The 15,682-nt window shown below is 45.0% G+C and overlaps 1 protein-coding gene across 15 annotated transcripts in view; it reads left to right on the top strand.

Annotated features, from left to right (window-relative positions):
- The window catches only part of EVL (Enah/Vasp-like), a 254,336-nt gene that overhangs the window by 198,963 nt on the left and 39,691 nt on the right, over positions 1-15,682 (top strand). For all 15 annotated transcript variants that reach the window (XM_053258108.1, XM_053258116.1, XM_053258081.1 and 12 more), the window contains 2 exons: positions 5,988-6,051; positions 14,461-14,525. In XM_053258108.1, coding sequence (XP_053114083.1) covers positions 5,988-6,051; positions 14,461-14,525 — 129 coding nt within the window. The remainder of the gene's footprint in view (positions 1-5,987; positions 6,052-14,460; positions 14,526-15,682) is intronic.

The raw sequence follows: 15,682 nt of genomic DNA, 5'->3' as shown, positions 1-15,682 counted from the left end.
AAAGCTTCATTAGACGTAGGCCATTTGGAAACACGAAAGATTGTGCAATGTGTCAGCCAATAATAATTATTATTAATAATAATAAAATAAATAGTTGCCCTGGAAATTGGGAGGAAAAAGCAGAGCAACATGCATGTGCAACTTTGGTGATTATGGGGAGAGGGAGCCCAGGAACTTTAAAAGTGGGGGCAGGGGTTCCTGCATATCTCGAGAGGTTGTCCCTGTAAGCAGGGAACTACTGTGAGCCTCTGAAACTGTTCACACATGCAGGCAAAACTGGGCTAAGGAAGCCCAGCCTGGTTTTGCCGTCATTTGTGTACCACCAGGATCGTTCCTGATCCTAGTGGTGCTTCAGCGGCAAACCCACCTCTGGAGCCACCCTCTTAAATGGGTTAGGAGAGCAAGCACTCTCCTAATCCCATTTTACTGGCCGTCTGGGGCTGGCAGACCATGGGGCTCCTGGCTGGCTCTGGTGGTGGTGGGGAATCTCCATAATTTACAGCACACTCACGCAATGCATTATGGGAATTCCAGTGGGGTGGGGTGACATGGCCCAGCACCCGATCCTCTGAGCTACTAGCAGAAATTGGTAATCATCTGGGTGGCCGATCCAGCCACCCAGCAACAAGAAGAGGATCATCTGCAGGGCTGGTAAGCTTTTCGAGGCTTCCTCTTTGATCCCTTCTCACAGATCGTGAGAAAGGGCTCTCTGTCAGGGCCCATGTTTTCTCCCATTGCTTCCACTTGTAGGATATCCAGTTTTCTAGAGTGTTATTAGGAGTATAGGAGGAGTAATTGGAAGAAGAGTTTGAGGGGATGAGGCTGTTCCAGAATTCTGGGGATGAGTGAGAGTGAGAAAAAGGAATAAATAATTCAGTCTAATAGGGCGGGGGGGGGGGGGGGACGACAGCAGCTCCTAATTGAACAGCTGCCTGTAGTCACAAGTATCAGGAGTGTTTCAGCACCGGAAAGCTTGGTTTACAAATGACCTTGGAAGCTGCTAATAGTCCTGCTGCTCTCATTGGCTTGACTTGGCCCAATGGCAATGTGGTTTGCTAATAACAAGCCTATTAGCGTCTTCCAGAGTCAATGAATTAGAGGCAGTAGCCAACGCTGAAATGAAAGCAGCCCAAGTTCTCTGGGCCAGGAGATGTTCTGCTTAATTGTCATCAGCTGAAAGAGGACACAACACTTAATATAGGCTGTTTCCAGGATTAGTGTTCCCCAAAAATATGCTCAAGGCTGAGTCACAGGAGCCTGTGCAAAATGCAGGGATTTTATTACAGAGCAACAAGGGGAGGAGACTTCAGACATTTAGCAACATAATTCCTGAATGGGTTGCCAAGACCAAGCTAGAGAAAGGGCACCCTGGCAGACGCCTCACGCCCGACCATTGTTTTCAGCAGCAAAAGCTATCCCACTGGGCCAGCTCCCAAAATCTGTCACTTTAGGCAGGCCACAATGCAACTTGAGAAGAAATCCTTAAGAGGAGGGCGTGCTTTCTTATAGCACATATTGCTTAGACTTTAAAGGCATCCAGAATTGTGGCAAGCTATTCTATATAAGTGAATCTGTTTAGATAAAAGAGAGCAAGGAGCTAACACACATGTATATAACTGATCCCCAATGCTGTTCTTTTTACAATATCTTTGGGGAGGGTGAATTTAGAACAGAGGTATTGTTTTTTTAGAACAGAGAAAGACACAAAGGTGCTTATACCTTTTCTCTGCCCACTACTCCTCTTCTCCAGATCACCCACCCTATGGGATTCCAAAAGCGTGTTTGCCCTTTGGAATAAAGTTGCTTGGAGGAGGCTCTCTGGAGTGGAGAAATGTAGGTGAGGAAAGGGTTAAATGCCTTCCCCTCTCCTACAACTTCTCCGCTCTGAATTCCCTCTTCCCAATGCAGCTTTTTGTTGAACTGCAGCATCGGGACATAGTTACACGGCAGCATTTGTGCGTAAGGTGCAGCCAGCCCCCAAAGCAGGTGACTGAGCTGCCTCACACAGGTCATGTGTATGTGAAATCTGGCAGCTGCTAAAAATAATTCCTCCTGTGCTAGAAGCGTTCATGAGGTTTGGCAGAGCATAAATACAGAGCTGAACTTCACGTACTTGGAGCAGAGAAGCGCCCTGCCTGCACTCACTAACTAAAAGGACCTGAGAACTACTGATTAGGCAGTGATTAGGCAGTGTCTGCAAGTGACTGTATAGCTAAGCCCAGCTGTGAAATGCTACTACCTGCATCGCAATAAGTTTCTTTTATCCCCTTTGGTGTCATCATGAAGGGAAACCTTGTCCTCTGTGCTCAGATTTTTGAAACCTGTGTGATTTATTTCTCTGGGTTCTCACAATCTTGTCAAGCTCTTGATTATCATAGTTGCCAGATCCCAGCCCTACATTTGCCTTGTGAGGAGCACATGGAATTGCGCGCCCCCCCATGTTTTCTTCATAATGTGTAGTGCTACCCTAAGTTAATACCACCTTAAGTGGCGCAGCGGGGAAATGCTTGACTAACAAGCAGAAGGTTGCCAGTTTGAATCCCCACTGGTACTATATTGGGCAGCAGCGATATAGGAAGATCATCTCATACTGCATGGGAGGAGGCAATGGTCAACCCCTCCTGTATTCTACCAAAGAAAACCACAGGGCTCTGTGGGCGACGGGAGTCGAAATTGACTTGACAGCACACTTTACCTTTACCCTGAGTTAAGCCTCCTTTAGCACAACCCTTCCTCTCTGTATTTAATGCATTTCTATCCTACCTTTCTCCCTTCAACAGTCTTGGAGGGGACTTTGCTCTGCATGCCAACATTGAGGGAGCCTGAATTGTTGTGCACTAGGGACGGTGCCTTCTCTGTTGTTGCCCCCAGGCTTTGGAATGCTCTTCCACTGGGTGTCCATGCTCTGACCTGGTTGGCTGCCTTTAAAAAGCAACAAAAGATTGTGTTGTTTTGCCCCTTGTTGACTGCTGGTCTCTCTACTCTCCTGCTGCTGTGACTCCAGTCGTTTTTTGTAATGGCTGCTGCTGGTTCTTGCTTTTGATTGATTGTAATGTTTGAATGTGATTTTTATGAATTTTATTGGATTTTAACTTTTGTAAACCACCTTGCGGTGAGTTTTATAAAACACAGTATAGAAATTTAACTAACCTGTGGTGTTGAGAGTGTCAACAGGTGTGTGGATAAAGGTAGTCCAGTTTACATAGTATATCAGGGTGCTTTCCAGAAAGCAGCTTAAAAATTTTTTATTTATATTTTTATTTATTGTTAAACTTACATACCACCTTTCATTAAAACAATCCCAAGGCAATTCACACAGAAAAATTAAAACAAGACTATAAAAATACACAATTAAAATATTAAGCTAAAATATAAAAACATGAATCTGACTAAAAAGATTTAAAATAGAAGCATAAAATAACCATACAAAATACAATATACAAAGAAGCAGCAGTAAAGGTAATCATATAAAAACCTGGGTTAAAAGCCAAGATTTAACACGCTTTCTAAAAACTGTGTTGGAGACTGAGGAGCAAATAGCCACTGGGAGAGCATTCCAGAGTCTGGGGGCAGCAACAGAGAAGGCCCTGTCCTGAGTGCACGACAGCCGAGCCTCCCTTGTTGTTGGCATCTGGAGCAGAGCCCCCTCAGATGACCTCATCAATTGCTTTGCTACATAAAGGCTTGGTATGCATCCATGCGATCTGGGTTTTGACACCATCTTGCATATGGGAACAGCAAGGTGCCATTGACACTGCCACAGCCTGTATTCGGATCTTATCTTGACATTTCAGGTTTAAAGTGTTGAGAATGTGAATGAGATAATAGTAGCTGGTTTTCTTGGTTGGAGAACAGTTTGCAGGCTTGCTCTGTTTTCCCCGAGTTATCATGTGGAGGAGCTTATCAGTAGATATATCTTAATCCTGCCTCTCAGCTTTTGAAATCAGCTTTAAAAATAAACATTAAAAAATTCCTGCGTAAAGCAACCAGCATCTGCAGTCGGCTTAAAAAACAACAACCCAGTGCTGCTTTTGCACAGTGGTACCAACGGTATCTCCTTCAGTTGCAATTGGCCAATTTCTTATTTTATTTCTGCTGGAGGCCGGTTCTCTTGTGCAAATTCACATAGTGGGGACAGGAGGGGAGGGGAAGCCATCCCGTCACCTGCCCCCCTCCTCCTCTTCTCTCTCTCTCTCTCACAGGGAAGCGCCCAGTGTGTGGATCCAGGGGTGGGAGTTGCTTCCTCTCCTCCTCCTCTCTCTTGCTCTCTCCCCTCGAAGCCTCGGCACAGGAAGAAGTTGTGTAAAATCCAACGGCTAACCCTAACTGGCTTCAAAACGTGACACACTTTGAAGCTCGTTAGGCTTAGCCATCAGATTTTACACCACTTCCTCCTGTGCACAAACTCACAGTCTGGAAAGTACCCCGGACTTCCAAAAGCTTTCGACAAAGTTCCCCACCAAAGGCTCTTGAGTAAACTTAGCAGTCATGGGATCAGGGGTGTGACACGTTCATGTGTGGATTGGTAACTGGTTGAAGGACAGGAAACAGAGAGTAGGAATAAATGGACAGCTCTCTAAATGGAGGGAAGTAAGAAGTGGGGTCCCCCAGGGATCTGTACTGGAACTGGTGTTTTTTTTTTAAATTTAATCATAAATGATCTAAAAGTTGGGGTAAGCAGTGAGGTGGTCAAATTTGCAGATGACAGCAAACAATTTAGGGTAGTGAAGTCCAAAAGGATATCTCCAAACTGGGGGAATGGGCAAAAAAATGGCAAGTGTAGTTCAATGTTAGCAAGTGTAAAGTGATGCATATTGGGCCAAAAAACCCCAGTTTCACACACATGCTGATGGGGTCTGAGTTGTCGGTGACTGACCAGGAGAGGGATCTTGGGGCCGTGGTGGACAGCTCATTGAAAGTTTTGACACAATGTGCGGCAGCTGTGAAAAAGGCAAATTCCATGCTTGGAATCATTAGGAAGGGGTTTGGGGGGAAACTGCTAATATTATAATGCCCTTATAAAAATCTATTGTGCAGCCACATTTGGAGTACTGCATCACCATATCTTAAGAAGTACATTGTAGAAAGGTGCAAAAGAGGGCAACCAAAAATGAGGGCAACCAAAATCACCTAGAGCACCTTCCTTACAAGTCAAGGCTGCAATACTTAGTGCTTTTTAGTTTAGAAAAAAGACAACTGAGTGGAGATATGACAAAAGTCTGTAAAATCAAGTATGATGTGGAGAAAGTTTGTAGAAAGAATTTTTCCCCCTCTCGCATAACACTAGAACATGGGGGTCATCCCATGAAACTGATTGCCAAGAAGTTTAGGACGGAAAAAAGGAAGTACTTTTTCATACAACACATAATCAACTTTTGGAATTCTCTGCCACAAGATGTGGTGACAGCCAACAGCCTGGATGGCTTTAAGAAGGGTTTAAATAACTTCATGGAGGACAGAACCATCAATGGCTACTAGTTTGAGGGCTATAGACCACCTCCAGCCTCAGAGGCAAGATGCCTCTAAATACCAGTTGCAGGGGAGCAACAGCAAGAGAGAGGGCATGCACTCAGCTCTTGCCTGTGGGCTTCTCTGAAGCATCTGGTGGGCCATTGTGTGAAACAGGATGCTGGATTAGATGAGCCTTGGGCCTGATCCAGCAGGGCTGTTTTTATGTTCTTAACATCTGGAAGGCCAAGTTTGCCTCTTAATGCTTCTTTGTGGTGGCACCTGTTAATGGCTATGGCAGTTTCTGTATTTCCTACATGGGCTTATTTAGTCATGGACTGAGATAGAACATCTATTCTATCTCATGGACTGAGATAGAATAGTAGCAGCAATGAAGGTTCATTCACAGCTGGCTACCATTATTGAAACCAAATCTCCTTGCTTCTCAAATTTAATTGATCCCCGAATAATCTCTTATTCTTCAGATGCCACTGGAATCTTGTTCCTGCCTTTGCACTGATGGCTGTCATTTCTTCTAGGTCCAACAACCCAACGGCAGGTTCAAAATGGACCTTCACCGGATGAAATGGAAGTTCAGAGAAGGTAAGGAGCAAAATCCTGCAGCAGCATTTTAACATCAAGTTATGTTTGCAACAAAACAAAATAAAACAGCCATTTCTAGTTACCAAAATTAACATCCCGCCAACCCATCAGGAAGTTCCTTTGGAAGGTGTGAAACTGAACAGGCTGGTTATGATTCAACAACTGAAGGCTTCAACAGATGGAAATATTACCTTAATAAAGTCAATGATAATTTTTCCTACTGTTTTCATGGGAGCCTATATGTTTGCCTGGTTACGGGAAATCCATCAGAGTTTTGGCAGAGTTTTGACACAAACATTTCCCCAATGGTGACTGCAATATTCTGGTTCCATCCATTCTGTTCTGAAGCATGAGACACTGGAGGGGAAATTCCCATGAATTCATGTTGTACAGCTGTACCTCATTATCCACAGGGGTTCTGTTCCTGCATATTACTGGGATTGTGTGGGTTTATATCTATGAGATTGTGGGGGGTTGGTTCCTAGACACTAAAAAAAGCCAAAAAGTGCCCCCCAAATACAAAAATTGGCCAAATTGTTTTTTTTTAAAAAAACTAACAAATGAGCCATAAAATCGCTCCCGCACTCAAAATGGTGGCCAGAAATAACCTCTGAGGTCATTTTCAGCCACCCATGGATACACAGGATTAATCCCTTATCTCCCCACCACCACCCCAATTATTGTTAATTACCCAACCATGGATATGCAAAATCTTGGGTTCTCATAAAGGGAGGACCACCTGTACCATCATTGCAAAATTACATGGCATTGTTGCTGGCCCTGCCCAAAATATATGTGAAGCAGATAAGCACACAGAGAAGTGCTTATGTTTTGTTTTTCTGACAGAAACTTCCTCTCACTTTAGTAGTGCCTAGATGTGTTCCTGTAAAATGAATGGGTCTCAGATGCCGCATTGTATCCACGTAGTTTACAATGTGGCCTTTTGAATCAAAGCCTGTGCTTTTAATCTTGATTTTTGAGGGCCTTCGATTTTGGGGAGTAGTGGCTTGGATAACCAAAATCAGTTTGGACTATGAGGAAGCATGCTGTGAGGAAGTAAAGCTGCCTGCATAATGTTATAATGGCCAGGGGGGCGGGGGGCGGTGTCTGTGCATGCGTGTGCATGTACCCTTAAGCTTGCTTAAGAAGCTTATTGTCTTGGACCTCTAACTAGCAGTAGAGGATTGTGTTATATAGAGAACATCCCGCTGGCTGTATCTACCTTAGTAATTATTCTGGTCCTTCCCCTCTGTTTGTGTGTGTGTGAGAGAGAAAGAGATTCTGCTTCCTAAGTGATATGTAATTCCCTATATTGGTGACTTATCAGATTATATCCAAATAAAATGCTTTAGTCATAAAAAATATATTTAGATGTACTTTTATTCTGCATTATTGCTGGGAAAGTTATAAATTGTAATTGAACTAGGAACTGAGAGAATTCAGCAAAACATCCAGAAGCTCTCCTAGCCATCCTTGAGTCCAGATGTGCATAAGCAACCATAACGTGTGAGCCGGCTGCCCACTGATCAAGGCAGCAGCAGCAGCTGCAATGTCTGTGCTCTCCAGTGTGCTTTAGAGGTACATTGAAAATGTGCCCCCAAGGTCACAGAGCAATTGAAACCAATCTCTTGGCTCGCACATTATGGGATTATGTGGATGTTAATTTGTTTTAAAAATATGTATACCCTGCCTTTCAGTCCTCCCAAGGAGAACAGTAATAGAACACACAAAATCACAGTATCAACCCACAGTAAACTGCAATAGAACTAAGCAGCAGAAAATCAAAAACACCAGCTAAAACCAGCACTTAAACTCCTTATGAAACACAGTGTTTTTACTGCCCGTTTGACTGGGTGGAAGCTTGGGAGTCATCCCTGGGGAGGGAATGCCAAAGGTGAGGAACCACTACTGGGAATGTCCTGTCCCTGATAACCCTCCAGATGAATTTGTGTCAGAGTAGGGCTTGAGAGCCTGATTGCACAGCCTGGGTAGGCTCATATGGGCAAAGGTGGACTTAAAAGCAGAGGTGCTTTTACCCCTGGACTTGGGGGATAAAGTCCAGGGCCTCCACACACCCTGGGGGCCCCCAAATCCTCTTTAGTCTGTCCTGAGTGGTGTGGGCGCCATGCTGTGGGTCCATGATACACCAGGGCAGCCGAGTGCAATTGTGACCTATGCCAGGTGTGTTAGAGACAGAGCGGGGAGTGGGGAAAGAAATATGTGGGATGGGAATATGTTAAGTTACAGGTAGAAATGTTTCTGCTACTACATACTTGCATAAATATACCTGTTCTATAGTCTTACATTATTGTGAGTTCAGTTGCTGTTTGTGCCCTCAAGAACCCATATGTTAAAAATACTATGTGATGGTGTTTGTGTGCGCGCATGCGCGTGTAAGGGGGTGATGCTTAACTTGCAGCAGTGGGCCTCCAAAGGTCTTTAGGCTCAGGCTTCAAAATTACCTAGGTGCACCTCTGCTTAAAGGTAACCTGGTCTGAGTCATGAAAGCAATAATCATAACTAGCTGGGCCGGGCACAGAGCATCTGCCCCTCTAGTTTGCTGCAGCCTCCATTTTCTCTCCCTACCGGCCAGCCCTTGGCCACCCGCCAGCCCACCCCCTTTACCGTTTTCTCCCCCACCCACGCCCTCGTCATTGGTTCCCTCCCGCTCCGCTGCCATTTTTTCCTGCCCGCTGCCACCATTTTCTTTCCAGCCGGCCGGCCACTCTCCTGCCCCCATCTTCTCCCGCTCGCTCCACTTGCTCACTGACCACCCATGCCCCACCGGTTTCTCCCCCTCTCATCCGCCTGCCCCTGTCGCTGGTTTCTCCCCCGTCCGCCTGCCCCATGACTGGTTTCTCTCCCGCCCACCCACCCCTGTCGCCAGTTCCTCCCCCGCCCGCCTGCCTACCCACCCCCGTCACTGGTTTCTTTTCCCAGCCAGCCCATTCGTCCACATCATTATCCTGCTGGTGAACTCCCACGAGAGCCGCCCCACATAGGATTAGCGACGGGTACATTTAAGAGAATGATAGATAGATAGATAGATAGATAGATAGATGTATGTTTAGTATTCATATAGCACTTGTGAGTGAGCAAACCACTTCACATGTATTATCTTCTTGTAATCCTCACAACAGCCCTGCAAGGGAAGTTAGTAGTATTGTCCTCAGAAGATAAGAAACTTGCCTAAGTCCGCCTAGTGAATTCATGGTAGAGGTGAGATTCGAACCAAGGACTTGCTGATTTATCTATTTTAGCTCAGTTGCCAAGCCATACACTACACCAACTCTTCATAGTCATTAAATTGGCTCTAAAAATACATCATGTAGTATGTAATAACGGCTGCATGCTCAGAATTTTTTTCTTTTTCTTTCCTCCAATCATTGTGTTCCACCTGAGACCAATATTTGCTCTGTCTGCTTGATCATGGCATGCCACGACTTGTCAAGAAACAAATTGTTTAAGACATAACCAAAGTGTGACTAAGCCATAGAAGAGTCAAGTTGGCCCAGCTCTGGAGCTAGACTAGGAATTCTTAACCTTGGGCCCCCAGATGTTGTTGGACTACAACTCCCATCATCCCCAGATACGGCCTTTGTGGCTGAGGATGATGGGAGTTGTAGTCCAAAAAACATCTGGGGGCCCAAGGTTAAGAAACCCCGAACTAGACTACTGCATGTTGTTCCATGAGTCCCCAACACCCCCACCCCACCCCCCAGTACAGAAAGAAAGCTGGCACACACAGTAAGAGAGGAGTTGGGTTCTTATTCAGCCAGTGACCCAATGAAGAAAGTATGGAGGGGAGTTAAGGGGATGGGCCCATAGCTCAGTGGTAGAGCATCTGATTCGCATGCTGGAGATCCCAGGTTCAGTCCCTGGCATATCCTGGTAGAGTTGGGAAAGACTTGTGTTTGAAGCCCTGGAGAGCCACTGCCTGTTAGTGCAGACAGTACTGAACTAGACGGACCAATGGTCTGACTCAGTGTAAGGCAGTTTTCTATGTTGCTGTTTTGCTCCCCTAGCAATCATAGCTCCTCACACTTTGCACTGCCATTAAGCATACTCTTAACTTTGCTGTGCTTCTTTTTTGGAAGAGGCACTTACGTTCACAATCCTCTGAATTCCTAATGAGAGAATAGCATATGTCCTTTACCATTCGTGAACCTTGACTCGCTTTGGATTATCTCTAAAGTTCAACCTGTGTTTTTCAAATACCATGTACAAAATTGAGCTTGAAATGTGGCTCATTTCAAGGATTTTTCAATTCCAAGTAAGGAAGAAGAAACCCTCAAAATGTGATATTTCATTAATCCCTCAACAGAACCTCTTATACCACATTGGTTATGCTCTGTGGACCCTATAAATGGTCATTTAATTTTGTTGTAACTTGTAATGTTTGTAGTTGTTAATTTTTGGAACTGGTTTTGTTATATATTTATTATTGGTTTTGGTGGTTTTTTTTTTTTTTTTTTTTTTATTAGCCACCTTGGAGGACCCTTTGAGGGGCCAAAAAGCAGGATATAAATCCCTAGATTTAAAATCCTCACTAATTCTTTTTCCAGTCCAATCTTTTCCTGTCTACTGTTATCTAGCAGGACCGGCCTGTCCACTGGACAGATCTAGGCAGTCACATAGGACACCAGTTGTTGGGGGGGGGGGCGTGTTTTTGCTACATGCCTCCCTTTCCCTCTCCAAGCAACCACTGACCTGCTGGGAGTGCCCATTTGCTCAATTCCCAGAGGGAGGGCACAGTGTGGGGAGAGAATGAGCAAGGGAACAGAGTCTGCCTTGCCTTGCCTTGCCTCCCATGCTGGCGAATGAGCAGCAAGAATAAAGCTGGAGGTGGGGGGTGTGGGGACGCCAAAGTCAGACTTTGCCTAGGGTACCAAAAAGGCTAGGGCCAGCCCTGTTATCTAGACTGAGATTCCAAAGCCTCTAGGCAGAGACCCAAGTAGCCCTACTACCTTGTCAGTAAACCAGCTTTAAATCTCACTAGAAATCTTCATTGTGCAATTTAATTTATTTATTTATTCATTCATTCATTCATTCATTTATTCGATTTTTATACTGCCCTTCCGAAAAGGCTCAGGGCAGTTTACAATTAAAAACAAACCATTGAAACCAATAACAATTAAAACTGAGATATAAATATAAACACCAATTAAAAAAATCTTTAAAACAATTAAACTAGCATAACAATTAAAACCCTGAAAATCAGGTTGGCATTAAAACAATTAAAACTAATTAAAAACCCTGAAAGGCCAGGCCAAACAGATGGGTTTTTAGGGCTCTCTTGAAGGTCAGTGAGTGCATTCCACAGCCCGAGAGCAGCCACAGAGAAGGCCCGCCTCTGAGTCGCCACCAAACGAACCGGTGGTAACTGGAGACGGACCTCCTCAGATTATCTTAATGTGCGTTGGGGATCATGTGAAAAAGGTGCTCTCTAAGATATCTCGGACCCAAGCCATTCAGGGCTTTAAAGGTAATAACCAGCACTTTGTATTTTGCCCAGAAACATATCGGCAGCCAGTGCAGTTGTTTCAAAATAGGCGTAATATGGTCTCTCTGGGTTGCCCCAGAGACCAATCTGGCTGCCGCATTCTGAACTAACTGAAGTTTCCGGACTACGTACAAAGGCAGCCCCACATAGAGTGCATTGCAGTAGTCAAGCCGGGAGGTTACCAGCTGATGCACCACTGTTTTGAGGTCATCCTCTTCAAGGAATGGGTGCAGCTGTCGAATCAGCCAAAGCTGATAGAAAGCACTCCTGGCCATGGCCTCCACCTGAGATACCAGGGTGAGGCCTGAGTCCAGGAGTCAGGGGCGTAACTACCATTAGGCAAGGGGAGGCAGTCGTCTTGGGGCCCCACTGCCTCAAGGGGCCCCCCAGAGGCACATCACATGACTCCCCACCCGCCCATGTTGCACCCCCTATGAATTATGTTGAGTCTCTTGGAGATCGGCAGGAGCAGAGAGTAAAAAAAACTAGATTCAATGTGAACTAGATATTCACCGTATTCATAATGGGGATGTGAGTGTGAGTGCACAATATATTGTGAAGTGTGTTTGTGTGTGTGTATCAGTGAGGGGCCTATTTTAAAATCTTGTCTCTGGGCCCCCTCCAACCTTGCTATGCCCCTGCCAGGACTACTCCCAAGCTGCGCACCTGCTCTTTCTGGGGGAGTGTAACCCCATCCAGCACAGGAAGATCTAACTCACCCCTCAGATTCTGAGCCCACACAATGAGCACCTCCGTCTTGCTTGGATTCAGTTTCAATTTGTTCTCCCTCATCCAGCCCATTACTGTCTGTAGGCAGGCATTTAGAGAATGAGTGCCATTTCCTGAAGATGAAAAGGAGAAGTAGATTTGGGTGTCATCAGCATACTGATAACACCCAGCACCAAACTTCCTGATAATCTCACTGTAGATGTTAAAAAGCATTGGTGACAGAATGGAGCCCTGAGGGACTCCATACAACAGCTCCTGTATTGAGGAGCAACTGTCACCAAGCTCCACCATCTGGAATCTACCCAAGAGATAGGAACGGAACCTCTGCAAGGCAGTGCCCCCTATCCCCAACTCCCCCAGGCGATCTAGAAGGATACCATGATCGATGGTATCGAACACCGCCAAGAGATCCAGAAGAACCAGCAGAGTCACACTCCTTCTGTCAATTCCCTGGTAAAGGTCATCTATCAGGCCGACCAAGGCTGTCTCAACCCCATAGCCAGCTCTAAAGCCAGTTTGAAATGGGTCTAGATAATCAGTTTCCTCCAAGACTGCCTGGAGCTGGTTGGCCACTACCCTCTCAATCACCTTGCCCAACCAAGGGAGATTGACCTATAATTATCCATCGCTAAGGGGTCCAGGGAAGGCTTCTTTAAGAGCGGTCTAACCATTGCCTCCTTCAGGCAGGGGGGCACCCTACCCTCCCTCAGCGATGCATTTATGATGTTAACTAGACCACCTCCAACAATCTCCCTGCTAGACAGAAGCAGCCAAGTTGAGCAAGGATCCAGAGAACAGGTGATAGGCCCCAAGCAGCTTGTCCACATCCTCAGGAGTCACAGGTTGAAACTGATCCAATCTAATACTGCAAGAGGGATTGCTGGACACCTCCTCCATAGACTTTGCAGAAATAGTGGAGTCCAAGCCAGCCCGAATACAGGAGATCTTATTTGCAAAGAACCCATTAAAGGCATCACAGCAGAGCAACTCCGGGGACTGATTGGAAGTAGAAGGAGCAGAAGAAAGTAGAATGTGTTTGATGTGTTTAATTTGAATTGGGGACCCCTAGTTCAATTTGGGGCAGAGGGCAATTCTGTTTTTCTTTCTTTCCCATTTCATTAAAATTCAAAATATCTCCTTCAAATCCAGTATAGATCAAAACAGTGTAAAATGTGTTTGGAAAACTTATTTTAAGTTTCATGTTCCTACTTTTGTATAATATATTTGATTCCGCTTCCTTTTAATGCATAAAACTGGATGGAAATCATTCTTTTTTCCTTTTCTTTACAGCTTATGAGTAATTTCAGGTTTAGTGTATTGTTCATATTAATGCATATGCTCAAGGAAGAGAACAATCATTCATGCTTCTTAATTAACCAAAGAGAGGTCAAATTATAAAAGTGAGCAATGAATCTTAAGGTGGTTAGAATATGAGAGGCCCTCTGGTGGAAATTTCTCAGAACTGCATGCTTTTGCAAACACATGAGACCAACACACATAAATCCCTCCAATGGCCCCATTGTACGTATAAATGGAGTCCAGCAAATTCAAATTCTCACCTCTAACACCTGGGGCTTGCGTGTGCTGTGCTTGCTAGATAGGGGGCTACATGCACCACCAGGCACATGTGCCCTCTTCTTACAAAATCCCCCTCGCATTCAATAAACCCAGGCAGAGTGTGCTGGCCACCCTTCCTGGTTCTGACATGCTTGCTGGCTAGGCATTCCAGTGGCTGTGTCTTTTTGGCATGCCTAAGAAAAGGACCAGAGCTGGGAACATCATGGGAGCAAAAACTGATTATCTGAGATTCATGCTCTTGTTGTGTGTGTGAATATCACTCATTCCATGAAAGCTGAATGCACAGCCATGGGGCGGGGGCAGGGCGCATGACCAGTGGGTGCATCAGCATTTAGAATACATGGTCAGCAGGCCTGGTTTCGCTCCCCACATTTCCTGGTTATAAGGATGAGTTAGTGAGAACAGGGCGACTATGAATGAATTCTGATTACATTCCTTGTCCAGCAGCTACTTGTTAGATATACATTGGTTTTCAAGCCGCCCCAATTGTTGACCAGGATGCAGCATCAGCATTTAAATTAGGCCTGCCACATTCTAGGGAGCCCTTTCGCAAATGCATCAGAACTAAAACTGGATTATTTTTAAACCATTTATTTTAGGCAAGCGATGGAGCAGCAACAGCAACAGCGCCAGGAATCTCTGGAAAGAAGAACCTCTACCACAGGCATGTATCCTACTGTTATAAGCAATGCTGGCCCAGCTTTCTCCCTGCTTGTCTCGTTTAACTCTTGGCTGTTCCCTGTGTTTTTATGGAAGCACTTTGGCCTGCTGAGTGTTGCTATAATCATTCCGTGGTTTGAAAACGTTTCAGACAGACACTAAAGGAAACACATATGGAATGTAGAGGAGGGATGATTGCACAAACACGACTGAAGCTCAAGATGCAGACCCTTGAAACTCAGCTCAGCCTGTGATGCATTTCAGTTGTTTGTCATTTTCTTGGAGTGTTTTCACAGGGAAGGGTTAAATCAACTTTTGGCTTAAACTGATTGTGAAATGGATGTCAAACCTATATGGATTAGATTATATTTCTCTTCCACCTTCTGGCCTATATTAGCATGCAGATGTGGTACAAATCATAGAATCGTAGAATTTTAGACTTGGACGGGATCTTGGAGGTCTTTCAGTCCACTCCCACGATCAGTGCAGGAAATGGCTAGCATCCCTGACAGATGGCTGTCCAGCCTCTGTTTGAAAACCTCCGGTGAGAGAGAGCCCACCCCTACATGAGGCAGGCTGTTCCACTGTTTAACATCTCTTATGGTCTGGAAACTGATATCTAGCCTAAATACTTGAAATTTACATCCCACAAATAATACGAGAGAGACTCACAAGTGTATTTAAGCCTTGGTGTGAATACACTCTGACTCTTGAGCTGTGTTGTCAACTCACTTCTACAAGTAAGTTTTTTGTTTGTTTGTTTGTTTGTTTGTTTGTTTGTTTGTTTGTTTTAAGGATGCTCTCAGCTGTACTAATCTGAAGGCTAGTTTTTATGTTACTTCAGCAGTCTGGTTGCCACTTCTGTGTGACTGCTTCTTACAACCATAACATATGGAAAGAAGAGGCCACGTGGACAGCAAGTATGATGGGGTGACTCCGCACACAAATGCCTCTTCTGCCTGGTAGCTGACTGTGCAGGCTTGGAGATTAGCCTCATCATAGTCTCCTCCTACATGGCCTTTTATTTACATATGCTCCTGGAGGCATATAGGAAGTTTTTAACAGAATTGGCAACCACACCACTAAAGTAACATAAGAATCAGTAGTTGGATGAGGCGTGTTCTTGGCTCTTGACTTAGCACACCACTGCCTATATAGGAG

The sequence above is a fragment of the Hemicordylus capensis genome, chromosome 1 (genome assembly GCF_027244095.1).
Source record: "Hemicordylus capensis ecotype Gifberg chromosome 1, rHemCap1.1.pri, whole genome shotgun sequence".
NCBI classification, from domain to species: domain Eukaryota; kingdom Metazoa; phylum Chordata; class Lepidosauria; order Squamata; family Cordylidae; genus Hemicordylus; species Hemicordylus capensis.
Note: the sequence above shows the minus strand (reverse complement) of the source record. Positions and strands in the feature narration are given on the sequence as shown.